This window comes from Lampetra planeri, chromosome 11 (genome assembly GCF_965212315.1).
Source record: "Lampetra planeri chromosome 11, kcLamPlan1.2.h2, whole genome shotgun sequence".
Classification (NCBI taxonomy): domain Eukaryota; kingdom Metazoa; phylum Chordata; class Hyperoartia; order Petromyzontiformes; family Petromyzontidae; genus Lampetra; species Lampetra planeri.
The window spans coordinates 14,763,632-14,782,627 of NC_136117.1; the positions used below are offsets into that span (position 1 = coordinate 14,763,632).

Sequence of the window (18,996 nt, forward strand, 5' to 3'; positions counted from 1 at the left end):
GACTACACCTGTGTTTGTAATTTTCCTTTTAAAGCCACAGTGCTATTGACGAAGGCGTTGCGTTTTTTTAATCTTTCAGAAAGACTCAACTGCACACGCCTGTCGTGCGATTTTGAAATCGGGTCACTGCGTCACGTGCCGGGCTATTGTAAATGCTTCCCCCGGACTAACGCGTGCTGGACAGCACATCGCAAACGGTCCCTGCGCGCTCCGCACGACTCCACCGACGTTGTTTGCCATGGTTTTCGAGGCACACGGGAGAGGCGGCGTTCAGGTTTTTTTTCACGGCGTGCGTTTATTTTTTGCCGAGATCTCGCGACTGCGGGTGGAGCAAGCACGTTCCGAGTGAGACGCCCGTAACGCAAAACGCAAACCCTGGATGAGAGCCTCCTCCCTCCCTAGTGGGGCAAGGGAGGGGGTCATCCAGCCACACTTCACACTGGTCAGCACTGGGAGCAAGGACGCGGGAGTGAAGAAGTATAGGAGAATAAAAATATATTTATTTTTGCTGCACTGCCCTCTGCTGACTTCCCTAGCTGGTACGAGTGGCAGGTTCCTGTGAGTGGTATCAGCTAGTCAGTTTGTATTCGGGATGAGGTGCAATCGGGGTTGTCTCATCGGTTTGTTACGGCTACTGTCGCGTTTGCTTGGCCATTTGTTTCCAATCTGGGTAGTGCTCGTGGCAAGTTGGCTACCCGTGCAGTTGTCTAGCATTGATCCCGTAACATCTGTACAAGTTGGCTCGTTATGTAGTGTATGGGGTAGCGCCCGCTGGGCTAGCGTCCGCTGGGCAACCGTTCGCTGGGCTCAAGTTCGCTGGACCAGCGGCCGCTGGGCTAGCAGGCACGGAGCTGCCCACCTCTCCCCGGGGTATAACGCTTCTCCTTGTGCCTGGCACTCGCGTGGCATTGGGAATCGTCAGCGCCGCCGCGTCTGTTGGCCGTGATGAGAGTTGAGCGTGACGTCCAGCTGCCTGTGTCCACGTAGTCTCTCCACCTCCCGTGTACGCGATGTTTGCATTTTGGATTTTTTTTTTTACAAAGGTACAAAAAAATATATAACGGCAGAAAACTCGTACAGAGCGGAGTTCACGCGCGCACTGCGTCGTCGTCGGAGCGGATTAATTGTATCGTGGTCACGATGGTAGCGGTCGTAGAGTATGGCCCATCCTCGCCACGCACGCCCATCGCTACTCGCTCGTAGCGCCCGTATGGCATCACAGGTGTGGCCAGCGATCGGAAGCGCAGCTGTGTGGAGTACCGCTCATCTGATCTTGACCCCAACCCTAACCCCAACTCTACCCCGACCCCAACTCTACCGTAACCCCAACTCTTTCCATTAGCCTAACTCTATCCTCTCCTGACGGGGCCCCCTTGCTTACGCCACGTGGACCCGTTATGCCGAGATCAACAAAATACATTAAAATAACGCCTTGCTGGAGTGACGTTTCGTCGAGTCACGACTCATTGGCCGCCACATCTCGTGATGCCCTGGGTCGTGCAATTTAGATATTTAGATGTCAGTGACGAATTGTAAATGGAATAAAATGACGCAACGATTCAATTACCGCTCATCGTTGAACCCCCACGGTTTCGCGCTCTGCCACCCTAGACACTGACCCCCCCCCCCTTCCCATGTCCCCCCCCCCCGACCCTGAATGGCAGGGCAAGCGTGCCCACCCCTCCCCCAACACACACGTGGATCGTCGTGACACCGGTGGTCCCAGTCTCGACCGGTTGCAGGGCTGGGTGGGGGGCTCACAAGGTGGTGTCCTCCTCGTCGTAAGCGTGGCCGCTCTGCTGGCCCCCCGAGCCGTTCAACGTGACCCGCGGAGGAGGCCCGCGGCGGCCCCTTGCCCGGCCCGGGCTGTCGGGGCAGCCGTTCTTGGGGATCGCCTCGAGGTCGTGGTCCCTCGAGGAGGAGGGGTAGCAGCAGCGCGGCCGCTTGAGGTAGGCAACGATCAGGACGATCACGCCCACCACGGCCACCACGCCCAGGATCCCCCAGACGACCGTCGTGGGGGACAACGGCGCGGACGCCGGCGGGGGCGCCGTGGTCTGGGGGAGAGCGCACGGGGGGGGGGGGGGGGCGGCGGGGGGGGGGTGTCACGGGAATCATCATGAGGCATGACCAGGCGTTTATATTGCCAGATTTTTTTCCTTCGCACCGTACGATCCTTATATACTTATATATGCCATATTACGTGAGGCTTTTGTTTATGGCATTTGAAAATGATTGCAGAGCAATGGGATGGGGATAGGGGAATGGGACTGGTATAGGGGTGGGGACTGGTATAGAGGGATGGGATGTCTATCAGGAATGAGACTGATTTAGGGGACGTGACCGGTATCGGAGCAGGGGACGGTACCGTGGTTTGCTGTCCTTGCCACTGAGAGGAGTCACGTGGTCTGGGTTTGCCTCCAATGCTGGGTTCCTGGGGGAGCGCCTTCGGGTGCCACGATGTCGATCCTTGAGACACATCAGCAGCACCATCATCTCCCACCTCATCACCATCTTCATTATCGTCATCATCACCATCAGTAATATCAGCAGCAGCAGCAAATCTTTTAGCACAATCATCAAGCTGTTTATGCTAAAGACACATTGGCTTTCGCAACCAATATTATAATAAAGGTTTTTTGGGTTAGATCGCGTAAGTATAAATGTGTCGTAACCCGCCACCGCCCAACCCAGCCGACCAGTAATGTTCGTCACGTAAACAAAACGTGACAATTCGTAAATCGCCCGATGATGCTGGTTGATGTAATTACCATCGAAGCGGCACAGTACTCAAATTGTGGTGTATTTGCTCTCCAACACACTGGTGGGCTGAAGTTAGAAGTACCTCGTCGTCGGGTGGTGGTGGGTTACGACACATTCATACTGACGCGATCTCACCCACAAACAAACTTATTATGAAAGCTGTCGATGTCCAAGTTTTTCTCATCAAATGGAGCCACAGACAATCATCGTGAGCCACATCGTCGTCGTCGTCGTCATTGCTGGCATCATCTTCCTGCTGTTCCAGGCGGGGAGGGCCTCACCTGCACGGGTGCCGCTGGCTGCTGTGTTTGTGTTCCCTGCCGTGGACGCCTCCAGAACTCTTTCCTGTGCGGCACCCAACACAACCACGCCGCCAGCTGTGCCACCCGAGTCCCATTCCCGGCCGCGCTCCCGAAACATCGGTGGGCGAGTAATCTGAAACGGTCCTGTCCTGGGCTTCCCCTGAGTCGACTCGGCCTTAAACGATTGCCTGATGCGGTGCGTAAACATCAGCATCCGGGAGACAAAGGCGGCCGGGCATCGTGCTGTCCATCCATACCCTTGTGTGCCGTGCCAGCCTTCATAGGTGGTCGCTAACCACTTGCCCCGACAGTTTGAGGCTGCATGCGGGACCGTTATCCATGATTACCAAGCGGTGCCACGTGCTCCCGCCCCCCCTCCCGTGCACCCCACCCTCGCCGCACTCTCCTCACCCCCCAAAGTCCATCCCCTCACCTTCCCATTGCTTCTCCCGCATTGGACCGTGACCTCTCTAACCTCACCACGCTGCACGCCCCTCTCTGTCTTCTCTCACTTGGACCTTTCACCACCTCCCTGCTCCTCTCACCTCCCTGAACCCCGGTTCAAGGTGAAGGAGAGGGCGGGGGGGGGGCTGCCCCCCTACCCTCTCGCCCCCTCCCCCCGTCACTCCCACATTGTGCGCGTTCACTTTAGGAACGCACCCCGCCCCCTTCCTCGCAGACCCCCCACTTCCCCCTCTCACACACGAACCAAGGAGTTCAGTGGTCCAGGGACCCTGGGAGGGGGTAGGGCCGGGAGGGCTCCCCCCCCCCCCAACTTCCCTCGACCCCAACAATAACAGCACGGGCGCCGTACGAGTGCAACGGAGGCGGCTTCCTCCCCCGTGGGTACACGGGCTACGTGTGTGTGGGGAGCGGTGGCGCAGCGGTTAGCAACGCACTCGGCCACGAACCCGGCGTCCCGAAATAAATTCCCGGCCACGGCTAGCGTCAGTGGCGACTGATGAAGGCTACCCAATGCCGACACGGCGTGGGGTAGCCTTCATCCAGCAGTGGTTCGGCAAAGGGATGAGGGTGATCATTGTGATTCGACGTTTCAGTCCTCGATCCAGACTCGGACGCCCCTCTGTGTGGTTTGTGTTCTCTTCCCCTGGGTCCCACGTGGGTTTTCTCCCGAAGCTAAACCCACACACATTGTTGAATTGGTAGTGGCCAAACATCTCAATGCTGGGTAATTACTGCAAATTACTCAATTGTGGTTACACAGCAGCAGTAACATCGCCCCCCTCCCCTCACCCCACTGCTAAAACATGGGCAGGACCCTCCTGAAAAACAGTCTTGAGACTTGGTGAGGAGTCCCTGAGGAAGCGAGTGGAAATAAAATAGAAGCGTAAAACATTGTCAGCATTCACTCTGGTGCCACGTGAGATTGAATAACCACGTTTTCTCTCTCACCTTTGGGTCTTGGGTGTTCTTCCTGTGGACTGATGATGCTGCTGGTGATGTTGATGATGGTGGTGGTGGTGATGGTGGCGAGATGGTTTCAGTGACTCCTGGGTTTAGCACAGATGTGACATCAGGTGATGGTGATGATGAAGATGGCAACGATGGTATAAATGACGATGATGAAAATGATGATGGCGATGATGATTTTGATGTCGCAGTGGTCTTGGTTTCTGACGGCATCAGCTTATCGGGGCTGAAGGAGTTCACATCGTTTGTCAGAGCTGCCGACATCGGAACTCGCGACATCGGAGAAGCTGGACTCCTGGTCGTCGCCACCACGATAACCGAGGTTGAGATCGTCGAGGGTACACCTGGAGACGGAACGCACACAGCCGGGCAAGAACATAGCCTCAGTTCGCACCCGATACGTAGAGACGCGGTGGCTCGGCTAGGTTCGTCGTGGCCATCGTGTCAAAGACCTGGGTTCGAATCCCGGTTTCAGCCACCCGTGAAAAGGGCCCTGAGACTGAGCGAGACATTCCGGGGTGATACTGCACGGTGTGCCTTTATTCTCTCGTTGGACGGGGTCGCGTGGTCTACCTGGAGTGCAAACCTCCTCTTGCGATTGCTCAACGAGCCTGAATTCTCTGCCAATGAGACCCAGACGGTCGAAACCAGTCCAGAGTTGTCTCGCTCAAACAAAACGCTTGCTAGAAATGTTTCGATCTGGAAGGCAGATAGCTTAAAGCGTTTAACACGTAGGAGGCTTTCGCGACCAATATCATCCGTAATAGAGGGTTTTTTGGGTTAGATCGCGTAAATAAATGTAATATATAGAAAAAGAAATCCTCAGTGGGCCTTAACTTGTAATTATTTGGAGATAGTTTGAGCTATTTTCCATAATACACTAGAGGTTTTTTTGGGTTGGATTGCTAAAACTATATATATATTAATGATTACAATTTAAGGTCCACTGAGCTATGTATTTATTTTTCAGAAGCGACCTGGCCACAAATTATAGCTCAACGAAGTGGATTATCAATGGCAAATGTATAGCAGCCAAAACTCTAAACGCGTGACGTTGATTCTAAATGGGGAGGGAAAAACCGATGGACACGGAGAAAAATCCACGCGACCACGGGGAGAGAGGCACGGAAACTCCAAATATACAGAAGGCGTCAGGGTAGGGATCGAACCCACGACCTCCTGTGTACCAGGTGAAGTAGTTAACATCTTGCCACCATGGCGCCCGAGGCTGATGGACTCGAGCCATGGTTGACGTGGAGACAGCTCGACTGGGTTGTGGCGGGTGTGCTGTGGTGGTGCACACGCTTGCACCTTCAGGGGTCGCGGTCGAGGACGTGGGACTCGTGGGGGAACCCGTGGCTTTTGTGGTCGCGGGGGGCTCGGTGCGGCCTGGCATGGCGGTGTCTTCCGCGAGGCTCCAGCGCGCAGCTTAATGGGGGGAGGGGGGGCGGGGAGAGGGGGGACCGCTAATGAGGTGAAGACGCAGTGACGAGGACCCTTGGGGTATCCCCACTCTCAGTGCCTGGGACACGAGCGTCTCAGGGATGGCTGCTGCTCACAGGCGATGGAGAAATATAAATTGTGGTCAGGGGCCGGGGGGGGGGGCCGGGGTAAAAGTGAATGCTTCTTGGTTGGAGGGATATAAGGCGGGATGGAGAAAGGGAGGGAGGGAGAGATGGCAAGAGGGAGGGATGAAGAGGGGTAGGGGTGGAAGGCCACTTCTTAAAGGCCACCTCTTAAAGGCCACCTCTTTCGTACAGGCCCCTTATTTCGCCTGACTTTCTAGCCACAGCGAGCTTTGGCTCCGCGCAGAACAGTCACTCTCATTTATGTCCGTAAACCAGGATGCGCATTAGAATATTGCATTTGTATTATGATGATGATGGCGCTTCTTGACCGACGATGCTGCTGTTGATGATGTTGATGATGGTGCTGCTGTTGATGATGTTGATGTTGATGCTGCTGCTGTTGATGATGTTGATGATGTTGATGTTGATGCTGCTGCTGCTGTTGATGATGTTGATGATGTCCACTCGTGGACGATGTCGATGCTTCTCGTGTCACGATAATGGCGATGGCGCACACCCCACGCCGCGCGTGTCAACGTGGGGCATTTTAATTGACAAACGCAACACGCGAGAGCGTTACAGCCTCACACTCTCCTGTGCTTGTGTTTCCCCAGTGATATGACGGCGGGAGGTCGGGAGGGGTTAGGGTCCCCTGGCAAACAGGAAAGGGGACGCTGGGAAGCAATCTCAGTGATATATCAGGGTGGACTCCAACGCCGTGCAGAGGTGACTCAACTCCAGTCCGTGTTGATGATGATGAGGCTGATGATGATGTTGATGAGGCTGATGATGATGTGGCTGATGATGATGATGATTTCCTGCACGGAGAAGAGCAACCACGACTCCGCCCGAGTTAGGCAACTCATGGAAACTCGCTGCAATTACCTGAATCACCCCTTCTTCTTTCTTCACTATCAACATCATCATCACTACGACCACTGGATAATGACTCTACAGCACTCGGCACGGAGATCACCGTGACTCGCGATGACGGCCCTCGAGCCTCCGCTACGCGTCGACTCACCGAGTGGTCACATTTTCCACTCTGATCACTGCAGATAGAGACGATAAACATCAAGGACTCTCGATTCCTCTCTAGGGCTGCGTGGCGGGAGGTAGGTGGGGTGGGGGGTCGATGGGGTGGGGGGGGCAGACCACCGCTGCATCTGAGTAAACAATCAGTTCAGGCGAGGAAGGGCGCTCCCATCCTCCCCGCCCTTCCCGAGCCAACCCCACCTCGCCCCCCCCCCACGTCTCCCCCCCCCCATTCTACAGACTGCGTACGTGGGGGAGCGGTGGCACAGTGGTTAGCACACATGGCGCGACGAACCCGGCGAACCGATTTCGATTTCCGGCCAGGGCTATAGCATCAGTGGCGGATATCTCAACCAGGATTGAGCTTTCCCCGATCATGGAAACAGCAACGCTGGGAAGACAAAGACGGTCGGACGTGGTGCTGGTCACACCGCAACCGAGGCCTTCATAGGTGCTACTCACAAACAGCGCTTGCCCAAAGTCTGTTAAGACTATAGGGGAGATATTGCGCAGATCTATGATCGTGTGTCTGTCTCCATGTGGTGAGCGGGAGTGGAGCGGTTCGCCCAATGCACTTCCAGAGCTCGATTCGCGCTCAGCCAACATCGATGAGGACGCAGTGTCGAGTATCTACACCGGTTCGGCTGTTAGCGAGCACCCAACGAAGGTGTTGGCACCTCCGATTCGCACGGTTGGCTCCATACAGTGCGAAAGAAGTTCGACAACACATATGGCCGCCTTTGTCTCCCCTGTGCTGATGTTTACAAATCACGCCAGGTACTTATTTAAGGCTGAGTCGACCTAGCACACACACACGCACACACAAAGATCTTCCATATAGCTGTTAATAAGATTGTTGATGCAAGTGCTGTTAGTGGACACGTGTGACGCCCGGCCAGGCCTCACGGTGTCTGGCCACACGGCCACAGACAGAACGAGGGCACCCACTGCGCGATTGTTTCGGTTCATGCCGCATGGGCCAACAACAACAACCACCACCACCACAGGCGGAGTTTCACTTCTATATCGGGGGGGAGGGGAGGGGGGTTCGCTGTGTCCCTGTCACCGCCACGAGGTGTCCCGCTTGTGCCAGGCTAGGTGCATTTTGACGCCACGTGAAGTGTCGAAGGCCCGCGGGCAGGATGTCACGGAACAGACCCAGCAGGTGCCATGGCTTGACTGAGATGACTGGCAGATGCACCAGCTATGCTCCCCACTGTGTCAACTATCTGCGTTTTAGCCGCCCGGCGCTCCGCTCGTTGTTGTGAGCGTCGCTTCTCTGCCCCCAGCAGCGTCCTTCACGAACATCCTCCACGGAGGGCGATCTTGACACTGGTGGTCATTGGGACGTGCAAACAGCTCCACATACTTGTGTACCACATCATTCCATCTCTTCTCTCGCCCGTGTCGTGCCCGTTTAGCCCCCTTTATCCGGCCAAACGGAAAAAGCTGCTTTGGCATGCGGTGGCTGGGCTACATGACCCAGCCAATGCAGCCTTACTTTCCAAAGGAGTTCACTGATGGCACTGTGTCCAGATCTTTCAAGAATCTGTGAGTTCCTCACACAATCCAGTCTGATTAAACCCATGATGGATCGTAGGCAGGCCAGTCTGAATGTTTCAAACATCGCACTGCCCACGTGCGTGAAGTTCTCCACAAGTGCCCCATCACTTATAGGGGAGCATTTTATGACATAAAACACCCAGGCAAGTGCTTTGTTTTTGTAGGGATCGTGCTAAGGCCCCATGTATGTATGTTGAACTTCTTTCGCACCGTACTTAGCCAAGCGTGCCCAACGGTTGCCTAAGGAACGTCAGTAGCACGTTCCAACAGTAGCGTCTCCAGCTCCTTCTCAGCGAGCAGCAATCGCCAGATCATCCGCATGCATAATCAAGCACCACTCTGCACTAGAGTGTACAATAAGTTATACTGCACCCATCAACATCACACTACCGCACAGCAGTGTACAGTACTGCACATTGAGGGCCGTTTCCTCTCCGCATATTCCGATCGGCATCCTAAGAATGCAGTTTTTGTTTTATAGTCGTGCAATGATTCCCACAAATTGTTGATTCAAGCCGTCCTCCGGACAGGATGTGGTTGAACAATCGATAAAACCCAGCGCCGTGACGTCATCACCAATGTCCACTTTTGTGAGATGTTAACTACCTCGCCTGATACACAAGAGGTCGTGGGTTCCATCCCGACGACACTGACGCCTGCATATTTCGAGTTTGCGTGTCTCTCTCCCCGTGCCCGCGGGTAATTGTCGAGGGGTTCTCCGGGTTTTCTCTCCCCATTTAGAAACAACGTCACGCCTTTGGAGTATGCGGCTGCTATATACCACGTGACCATAAGCCACTTCGTTGAGCTATCATTTGTGATAACCATGTCGCTCATGGACAAGAAGAGCTTCATGGCTCGGTGGGGCCTTACTTGGTAAAATAAAACTACATTTAGTTTAAATCATGTTTAGTTTAGATGCGAGACGCGAGAGGGCGCAACGCCAGGAGGGGGGCGGAGTGGAAGGGCGGTGGCGCAGTGGTTAGCGCCACGCTGCGCTACGAACCCGGCGAGCCGAGTTCCATTCCCGCTCACGGCCAACATCGGTGACGAATGTCCGAACCGGTCTTTGGTCTGTCGTAGGTCGACTCAACCTTTTAACGAGTACCCGGTGCGGTGTAGAAACATTGTCACTGGGGGAGGCAAAGGCGGACGGGCCTGGTGCTGGCCACCCAACCCCCCTCGTGTGCCGTGCCGGCCTTCGTAGGTGCTACTCGCTAACAGCACTCCCCCTAACAGTATGTTAAGGCTATACGGGTGACATTTGTCTTTGTGTTGAGGGGCGGTGGCGCAACGGTTGAGTCACTCGCGCTACGAATCCTGAAGTATATTCGCGGCCACGGCTAACATCAGGAGCGAGTGATTCCGAAGCTGTCCTGGGTCTCGCACGAGTGGACCTGGCACCGAGGCGCATGCGGCTGGGCGTGGTGCTGGCCACGCCACCGTGGGTCTCGAGTGAGGTTCCCACCACCAAAGGTTGTCGCCAAATCTGTTAAAGATTCGTGTGCGTACTCTTTGGTGCTTTCGGTAAAGTCACGTAGGTGAAAAAATAATAAAATAACAATTAAAAAGTGAAAACAACTAAATTAAATCATGAAGTTTCGGGCGCAACACATCTAGAATTCGTGTGCGTGTCTGTGTGATTCGTCAGGCAACAAAGAAGACAGTCCCCATGTTGACCGCGATTATGGTAATGTATCGACGATGACGATCATGATCTTTGATGACCGTGATGATTCCTTCTAAGGATGATGATGAAAATATAAAAATTAACAGATGATGATCGAACTAGTTATTTTGATATCCGATGTCGTTGATGATGATGCTGCATTGTAGACAATGCTGATGCTGATGAAGACTCACCCAAGACCAGCAGCGGCACCACCATCACCATCATCACTCTGACCGTCTCCGCGTAGCGCATCCTGGCTTGCTGTTTATTTAGCGATGACCCAGTGAGCCGTCTCGTGCGTTGTGAGACCCAAAATCCGCACAGTCGCGGCTCCGTTGCTTGTTTCGTCAACTCCTAGAGCGTCTCCCTTTATATTGGAGCCAGGGTGCACCCAGGGGGTCTCGGGGGTGGGCGGCTCGTCACGTCCGCTCTTTCACTACGGCTGGGGAAGGGGGGGGGATATTTGGTGGACTTCAACTCCCTGCCTTCTTCAGCGACTATACTTTAGCCACCTCCAAGGCGACCTCCGAGAATAAATGTGATGACACGAATTGTAATCGATGATTAAATACATTACACACTATGGCTAAGTAAACTACGACGAGTAAACTACGATGAGAAATAATAAAAAGTTGTACAAAAATGCAAAAAATAAAAGTACTGTTGACATACGTTGCGTATGTATCCAGCAGAGCCACACCGAGTCCAATGACTCTTTGTCAAGAGGATCCTGCCTCTCTCCGTGTTGCGATGTTTTCAGCCAGTTCACGATTTTACCATAGATGGCGACGTTTCGTGCAATGGCCGAGGATAAACACGTGCGCGTGTTGCAACATTACGTTGACTACTCTTTGGTTCTTTCGGTAAAGTCACGTAGGTAGAAAATCTAATAAATAAATCACGACGTTTCGATCGCAACACAAGCAATCTTCATCAGGTGGGAAAACCACAGCAAGAAATGTTTTTTGCTGAAGTGGGAGAGAGATACCGTGGTAAGAGGTTATATAGGTACAGCATCCATAATTATAATCAAACATCGTTTTATAGATTATTTTTGGAAAAAAACGGTGGTGAATGTGGCCTCCAGTGGCTGGAGGCGTCCGTTGACCCCAATGAGGGCAAATTGAAGCATCGATTGGAAGACAGGCGACTCGATTGTGCGTATCGCGAGCTGGAAGGACAACAACAGGTCCTGTCATTGTACAGCACCTAAACGACAGGAGGTACAAGAACAATGTGCATGCATAATGTACATCCTTGATGGACGTTGATAACTACCATATGATTAACCCAGCCGGCAGGGGATGCCCATTGTAATTTAGATGCATTCATTAACCCCCCCCCCCGACTTCGCACGTGAAGGGCTCACAAATGACGTCATCACATCTACGAAACAGGAGGATTTCTCCGCAAATCTGGCTGTCGCCTGATGAAGCTGGTGGTCAGTTGCGTATCGGCAATCGCTACGAGGAACGTCATCTGCGTCACAACAGCGCAGCTGCATTTCTCAGGAAGGAGTCAGCCCCAGAATGCATTGCAGGCGCGCTCCGTACTCTACCGTGCACGTGGCGCTCTGGGTGCAACCCCTCACCCCCATTGCCTCATCATAATTATACTAACAACGCACCTGGCTACCCCGAGCTTATACAAATTGGTGTATTCGGTTCACATATACAGCAGAGTGCACAATTGTACGTGCGATTAAAACGCAGGTGAGCTCACACCGGCTACACGTCACCTCCTCGAAGCCGACGAGAAGGGAGATTCACAATATTTGTGCGATCCACTGACATCTGTAATGAGAACAATAGTAATGCCAATCGTGTACACAGCGGCACGTCACTGACCAAAATACCAATTCAATAGATTCGGTGTGGGAGGAAGTCAGACAATACAATCTCCGAGGGCCGGGGGAGAGGGAGGGAGCGGGTGGGGGGTTAGGAGGGGGCGGGATTCATTAACGCGGCTATTCATTGACACGTCACCTGTGCCCGCGCGCGCTCTCAACTCATCACGCGCCGCCAATTAGGACCCCAACGGGGGCGCTGGGAGCGCTGGGAGACAGACCACGGGCTGGAGACGGACCACGGGCTGGAGGAGACGGACCACGGGCTCCCCGGGCGAGGAAGGCGACGGCAGCAAGTGGCTGGGCAAGAGGAGTGAGTGTGCTGACATAGCTCGACCCGCGTCTTGCACCACATGACACCACCGTCTGCGCGCGGATTAATGCTACGGCCATGCGCCCCCCCCCGAGCTCGCGGGGCAAGTGGCGAGGGGGAAGGAAGCGGCTCGCTCGCCCCGCGTGCGTCGGCCGCGGGGAACGTCGAGCCCCGGGATGTCGGGTAAGACGGATTCTTGGGGCAGTTCGAGGAGGAGTTCTGGTTGAAGGGCGGCGTCCTCGGCTTTGTAGTGCGAGGCGAGGAGGCTGAGCAGCCTGCGAGGAGGGTTTGTTGGTGCGGCGACTCTAAATGCCTGGAGTCGACAGCGTCTCGCGATGTATCTAAGAATCGGCTTCCTGGCAATAAAACTGGCGGCGTGAAGATGGTCAAACTCCAAACAGAAACCTTTTAGCAAGGAATCCTGTCTGCATTAACCACACGTACTTGTGGTGAACATGCAAACAAAAACATGCTCTGGTAATTGTATATTATAAATGCATTGTCTTTGAGAACTGATTGGTCTCCACCACAGACGACAGCCTTCTGTAGACCCGAGACTCAAAGTGTTTGAACAGAGAACGCCAAAAGGCGAACAGCGCAGAGACAAAGCACTATCAGGGCATTTATAGCTACAACATGGGACCTTTCCTGCCAGTATCAACGTATAAGAATAGGTTTTAGGGGGCGTCCATAAAAGACGTCACGCACCTGGGGGGGGGGGGGTGGGTCAGACATTTGTGACGATGTCTGACGAGGTATGGGGGGTTTGAGAAATGTGACGTCACATCAAAATGCGCAACTTTAAATAAATGTAGACAACACGTTCTACTTAATTAAATAGACTTTTTAATAAATGTTTTCTCCTACAACATCAGAGTGCAGCGCCACATTAAACACGCACTACAATGACAATAGTTTAAAGCGATTTGAAGCATGTTTCATTTTTTTTTGGGGGGGGGGGGGGTGGCAGAGCTTTGTGACGTCATATTTGAGGGGGGTATGATTTTTGTGACGCCGTGTGACGATGGGGGGGGGGGATAAAAATCGTCAAAAATCGCGTGGCGTCATTTATGGACGGCCCCTTACGCTTTCTGGCAATAAAACAGATCAATCTTCTTAGGTTTTTTTCGGTAAAGTCACGTAGGTAAAACATCAAAATGAATGAAAATAAAATAAAATAAAATCAAAAATCACGACGTTTCGGAGGCAACACAAGTCTCCGTCATCAGGTGGGACCGTCACAGCCGTGTTAAAAAAACACAAACAGATAAAGGTTAAACCCATAAAGGGTAAAACCTATTGTTATTTTTTGACACTGGCAGGAGAGGTCACGTGTTGTCTTGAGATCCTTGCATTCGACTTCCGAATCCGCTGCGGGGGTGATGCTGTCCCCGGCACGGGGACCTCGCGGTGCGCCACAGACGTCGTCCTCGAGGTGGTGTCGCTGCGGCAAGAGGCGGTCGTGGGACGCGACGATGACGACGACGCTCCGAGGGTTGCGGTTGGCGGCAGTCGCGTCCCGAGGGGCGGGCAGTGGGGGGGCTTGCCTCCCCCGGTGGCCAAAGCTACGAGTTGGGTCCGCCTTGACAACCACCACGAGGTGTTCTCAACAAGAGTGTGCGAGAACAAACACTCATTTCAAACGCGGTTTACTTTTATCTTCATGAAAATGCCTTCACAAGGAACTCTGGGCTATTTCTTTCATTTAACACGTAGGCTTTAACACGTCGGCTTTCGCGACCAATATCATCCAGTATAGACGTTTATATTGCAAAGGGGGGGTAACTACGGAGCCGTAGTGGCTGCATTTTGCGAAGACGGAGCGCCTCGACAGCGTCACAGTGTTCGAGACCGAACATTGATTGAGGCAAGAGCAGCCGCGAGATAGAAATCCTCGGTGCGACCGCAGGAGACGAGTCAAACACCGCCTGCTGTCTGGGGGCCCCGCCTGGCCGATTGCCGCACCCCCAGAGCTGGTAATGTCGTCACTACGTCACTGGTAACGTCGTTACTACGTCACTGGTAATGTTACTACGTCACTGATAATGTCGTTACTACGTCACTGGTAATGTTACTACGTCACTGGTAATGTCGTCACTACGCCACTGGTTGGCGCTCGTCCCTCGCTGGAAGATGGGCGAGAGGTGTTGCTGCTGTCTGGCGAGATGTATGTCGGTATGGCTCGAGCCGTGGTCTGTCGCCTCGCGCGGTCGGGTGGGGGGGAGCGTGGAGTGGGGGGGGGGCGTGGAGGGGGGGGGGGAGCGTGGAGGGGGGGGGGGAGAGTGGAGTGGGGGGGGGGGAGCGTGGAGTGGGGGGGAGCGTGGAGGGGGGGTGGGCGTGGAGGGGGGGGGAGCGTGGAGGGGGGGGGGAGCGTGGAGGGGGGGGGGGGGAGCGTGGAGTGGGGGGGGGGAGCGTGGAGTGGGGGGGGGCGTGGAGGGGGGGGGGGCGTGGAGTGGGGGGAGCGTGGAGGGGGGGGGGGGCGTGGAGGGGGGGGCGTGGAGTGGGGGGGGCGTGGAGGGGGGGGAGCGTGGAGGGGGGGGGGGGCGTGGAGGGGGGGGGGGCGTGGAGTGGGGGGGGCGTGGAGGGGGGGGGGGCGTGGAGGGGGGGGGGGCGTGGAGGGGGGGGCGTGGAGGGGGGGGGGGCGTGGAGTGGGGGGGGGGCGTGGAGGGGGGGGGGGGCGTGGAGTGGGGGGGGCGTGGAGGGGGGGGGGGCGTGGAGGGGGGGGGGGGCGTGGAGTGGGGGGAGCGTGGAGGGGGGGGGGGGGGCGTGGAGGGGGGGGGGGCGTGGAGGGGGGGGGGGGGCGTGGAGGGGGGGGGGCGTGGAGGGGGGGGGGCGTGGAGGGGGGGGGCGTGGAGGGGGGGGGCGTGGAGTGGGGGGGGCGTGGAGGGGGCGTGGAGGGGGGGGGGGGCGTGGAGGGGGGGGGGGCGTGGAGTGGGGGGGGGGGGCGTGGAGGGGGGGGGGGCGTGGAGTGGGGGGGGCGTGGAGGGGGGGGGGCGTGGAGGGGGGGGGGCGTGGAGGGGGGGGGGGGCGTGGAGTGGGGGGAGCGTGGAGGGGGGGGGGCGTGGAGTGGGGGGGGCGTGGAGTGGGGGGGGGCGTGGAGTGGGGGGGAGCGTGGAGTGGGGGGAGCGTGGAGGGGGGGGGGGCGTGGAGGGGGGGGGGGCGTGGAGTGGGGGGAGCGTGGAGGGGGGGGGGGAGCGTGGAGTGGGGGGAGCGTGGAGGGGGGGAGCGTGGAGTGGGGGGGGGCGTGGAGGGGGGGGAGCGTGGAGGGGGGGGAGCGTGGAGGGGGGGAGCGTGGAGGGGGGGGGGGGAGCTTGGAGGGGGGGAGCGTGGAGGGGGGGAGCGTGGAGGGGGGGGGGGGGAGCGTGGAGTGGGGGGAGCGTGGAGTGGGGGGAGCGTGGAGTGGGGGGGGCGTGGAGTGGGGGGGGCGTGGAGTGGGGGGGAGCGTGGAGTGGGGGGGGCGTGGAGTGGGGGGGGCGTGGAGTGGGGGGGGCGTGGAGTGGGGGGGGCGTGGAGTGGGGGGGGCGTGGAGTGGGGGGGGCGTGGAGGGGGGGGGGAGCGTGGAGTGGGGGGGGCGTGGAGTGGGGGGGAGCGTGGAGTGGGGGGGGCGTGGAGTGGGGGGGCGTGGAGTGGGGGGGGCGTGGAGTGGGGGGGGCGTGGAGTGGGGGCGAGCGTGGAGTGGGGGGGGCGTGGAGTGGGGGGGGGCGTGGAGTGGGGGGGGCGTGGAGTGGGGGGGGGCGTGGAGTGGGGGGGGCGTGGAGGGGGGGGGGCGTGGAGTGGGGGGGGCGTGGAGGGGGGGGGGCGTGGAGTGGGGGGGGGCGTGGAGTGGGGGGGAGCGTGGAGTGGGGGGGAGCGTGGAGTGGGGGGGCGTGGAGTGGGGGGGGGCGTGGAGGGGGGGGGCGTGGAGTGGGGGGGGGGGGGGCGTGGAGGGGGGGGGGCGTGGAGTGGGGGGGGGCGTGGAGGGGGGGGGGCGTGGAGGGGGGGGGGGGGGGCGTGGGAGTGGGGGGGGGGGGGGGGCGTGGAGGGGGGGGGGGCGTGGAGTGGGGGGGGCGTGGAGGGGGGGGGGGCGTGGAGGGGGGGGGCGTGGAGGGGGGGGGGGGCGTGGAGTGGGGGGGGGCGTGGAGTGGGGGGGGGGCGTGGAGGGGGGGGGCGTGGAGGGGGGGGGGGGCGTGGAGTGGGGGGGGGAGCGTGGAGGGGGGGGGCGTGGAGGGGGGGGGGCGTGGAGTGGGGGGGGGCGTGGAGGGGGGGGGGGCGTGGAGTGGGGGGAGCGTGGAGGGGGGGGGGCGTGGAGGGGGGGGGGCGTGGGAGTGGGGGGGAGCGTGGAGGGGGGGGGGGCGTGGAGTGGGGGGGAGCGTGGAGTGGGGGGGGCGTGGAGTGGGGGGGGCGTGGAGTGGGGGGGGCGTGGAGTGGGGGGGGCGTGGAGTGGGGGGGGCGTGGAGTGGGGGGGGGCGTGGAGTGGGGGGGGGGCGTGGAGTGGGGGGGGCGTGGGGAGTGGGGGGGCGAGCGTGGAGTGGGGGGGGCGTGGAGTGGGGGGGGCGTGGAGTGGGGGGGGCGTGGAGTGGGGGGGGCGTGGAGTGGGGGGGGGCGTGGAGGGGGGGGGGGGGGCGTGGAGTGGGGGGGGGGCGTGGAGGGGGGGGGGCGTGGAGTGGGGGGGGCGTGGAGTGGGGGGGAGCGTGGAGTGGGGGGGCGTGGAGTGGGGGGGGGCGTGGAGGGGGGGGGGCGTGGAGGGGGGGGGGCGTGGAGGGGGGGGGGCGTGGAGTGGGGGGGGGCGTGGAGGGGGGGGGGGGCGTGGAGGGGGGGGGGGCGTGGAGGGGGGGGAGAGCGTGGAGGGGGGGGGCGTGGAGTGGGGGGGGGCGTGGAGTGGGGGGGGCGTGGAGGGGGGGCGTGAGGGGGGGGGCGTGGAGGGGGGGGGGCGTGGAGTGGGGGGGGGCGTGGAGGGGGGGGGAGCGTGGAGTGGGGGGAGCGTGGAGTGGGGGGGAGCGTGGAGTGGGGGGGGGCGTGGAGGGGGGGGGAGCGTGGAGGGGGGCGTGGTGGGGGGGGGGCGTGGAGGGGGGGGGAGCGTGGAGTGGGGGGGAGCGTGGGGGGGGGGGGGGGGGGGGAGCGTGGAGTGGGGGGGAGCGTGGAGGGGGGGGGGGCGTGGAGTGGGGGGAGCGTGGAGTGGGGGGAGCGTGGAGTGGGGGGGAGCGTGGAGTGGGGGGAGCGTGGAGGGGGGGGGGGAGTGGAGGGGGGGGAGCGTGGAGTGGGGGGGGGCGTGGAGGGGGGGCGTGGAGGGGGGGGGGCGTGGAGTGGGGGGGAGCGTGGGGGGGGGGGGCGTGGAGGGGGGGGGAGCGTGGAGGGGGGGGGGAGCGTGGAGTGGGGGGGAGCGTGGGGGGGGGGGGAGCGTGGAGTGGGGGGAGCGTGGAGGGGGGGGGGCGTGGAGTGGGGGGGGAGCGTGGAGTGGGGGGGGCGTGGAGGGGGGGGGGGGCGTGGAGTGGGGGGGAGCGTGGGGGGGGGGGAGCGTGGAGTGGGGGGAGCGTGGAGGGGGGGGGGGCGTGGAGTGGGGGGGAGCGTGGAGGGGGGGGGGGCGTGGAGGGGGGGGGGGGCGTGGAGTGGGGGGGGGCGTGGAGTGGGGGGGGGCGTGGAGGGGGGGGGGAGCGTGGAGTGGGGGGGAGCGTGGGGGGGGGGGGAGCGTGGAGTGGGGGGAGCGTGGAGGGGGGGGGGCGTGGAGTGGGGGGAGCGTGGAGGGGGGGGGGCGTGGAGTGGGGGGAGCGTGGAGGGGGGGGGAGCGTGGAGGGGGGGGGGGAGCGTGGAGGGGGGGGGGGGAGCGTGGAGTGGGGGGGAGCGTGGAGGGGGGGGGCGTGGAGTGGGGGGGAGCGTGGGGGGGAGCGTGGAGGGGGGGGGGAGCGTGGAGTGGGGGGAGCGTGGAGGGGGGGGGGGAGCGTGGAGGGGGGGGGGAGCGTGGAGGGGGGGGGGGAGCGTGGAGTGGGGGGGAGCGTGGAGTGGGGGGGAGCGTGGAGGGGGGGGGGGAGCGTGGAGTGGGGGGGAGCGTGGAGTGGGGGGGAGCGTGGAGGGGGGGGGGGCGTGGAGGGGGGGGGAGCGTGGAGGGGGGGGGGGGCGTGGAGGGGGGGGGGGAGCGTGGAGGGGGGGGGGGGGCGTGGAGGGGGGGGGGAGCGTGGAGGGGGGGGGGGGGAGCGTGGAGTGGGGGGGGAGCGTGGAGGGGGGGGGCGTGGAGTGGGGGGGAGCGTGGGGGGGGAGCGTGGAGGGGGGGGGAGCGTGGAGTGGGGGGAGCGTGGAGGGGGGGGGGAGCGTGGAGTGGGGGGGGAGCGTGGAGGGGGGGGAGCGTGGAGGGGGGGGGAGCGTGGAGGGGGGGGGGGGGGGAGCGTGGAGTGGGGGGGAGCGTGGAGGGGGGGGGGCGTGGAGTGGGGGGGGAGCGTGGGGGGGGAGCGTGGAGGGGGGGGGGGAGCGTGGAGTGGGGGGAGCGTGGAGGGGGGGGGGGGGCGTGGAGGGGGGGGGGAGCGTGGAGGGGG

The 18,996-nt window shown here is 60.3% G+C and overlaps 1 protein-coding gene across 1 annotated transcript; it reads right to left on the bottom strand.

Moving 5' to 3' along the window:
* Nucleotides 1–1,649: 1,649 nt before the first annotated feature.
* On the bottom strand, nt 1,650–10,723 carry LOC144721378 (uncharacterized). Its single transcript, XM_078598943.1, has 6 exons — nt 10,526–10,723; nt 5,808–5,924; nt 4,479–4,840; nt 3,045–3,108; nt 2,369–2,469; nt 1,650–2,057 (listed from the first exon to the last, which is right to left on the bottom strand). Exons 1-6 carry the CDS (start codon nt 10,584–10,586, stop codon nt 1,758–1,760), a joined length of 1,005 nt encoding a protein of 334 aa, XP_078455069.1. The 5' UTR covers nt 10,587–10,723; the 3' UTR covers nt 1,650–1,757.
* Between the last annotated feature and the right edge of the window lie 8,273 nt (nt 10,724–18,996).

Bases quoted from the DNA above. Each gene is read 5' to 3' on its own strand.
- LOC144721378 (XM_078598943.1), bottom strand. From the start codon at position 10,586: ATGCGCTACGCGGAGACGGTCAGAGTGATGATGGTGATGGTGGTGCCG. The intron at 5,925-10,525 runs GTGAGTCTTCAT...CCCCCCATTAAG, and splicing joins GGTGCCGCTGCTGGTCTTGG to CTGCGCGCTGGAGCCTCGCG. The intron at 2,058-2,368 runs GTACCGTCCCCT...GCTCTCCCCCAG, and splicing joins GGCAAGGACAGCAAACCACG to ACCACGGCGCCCCCGCCGGC.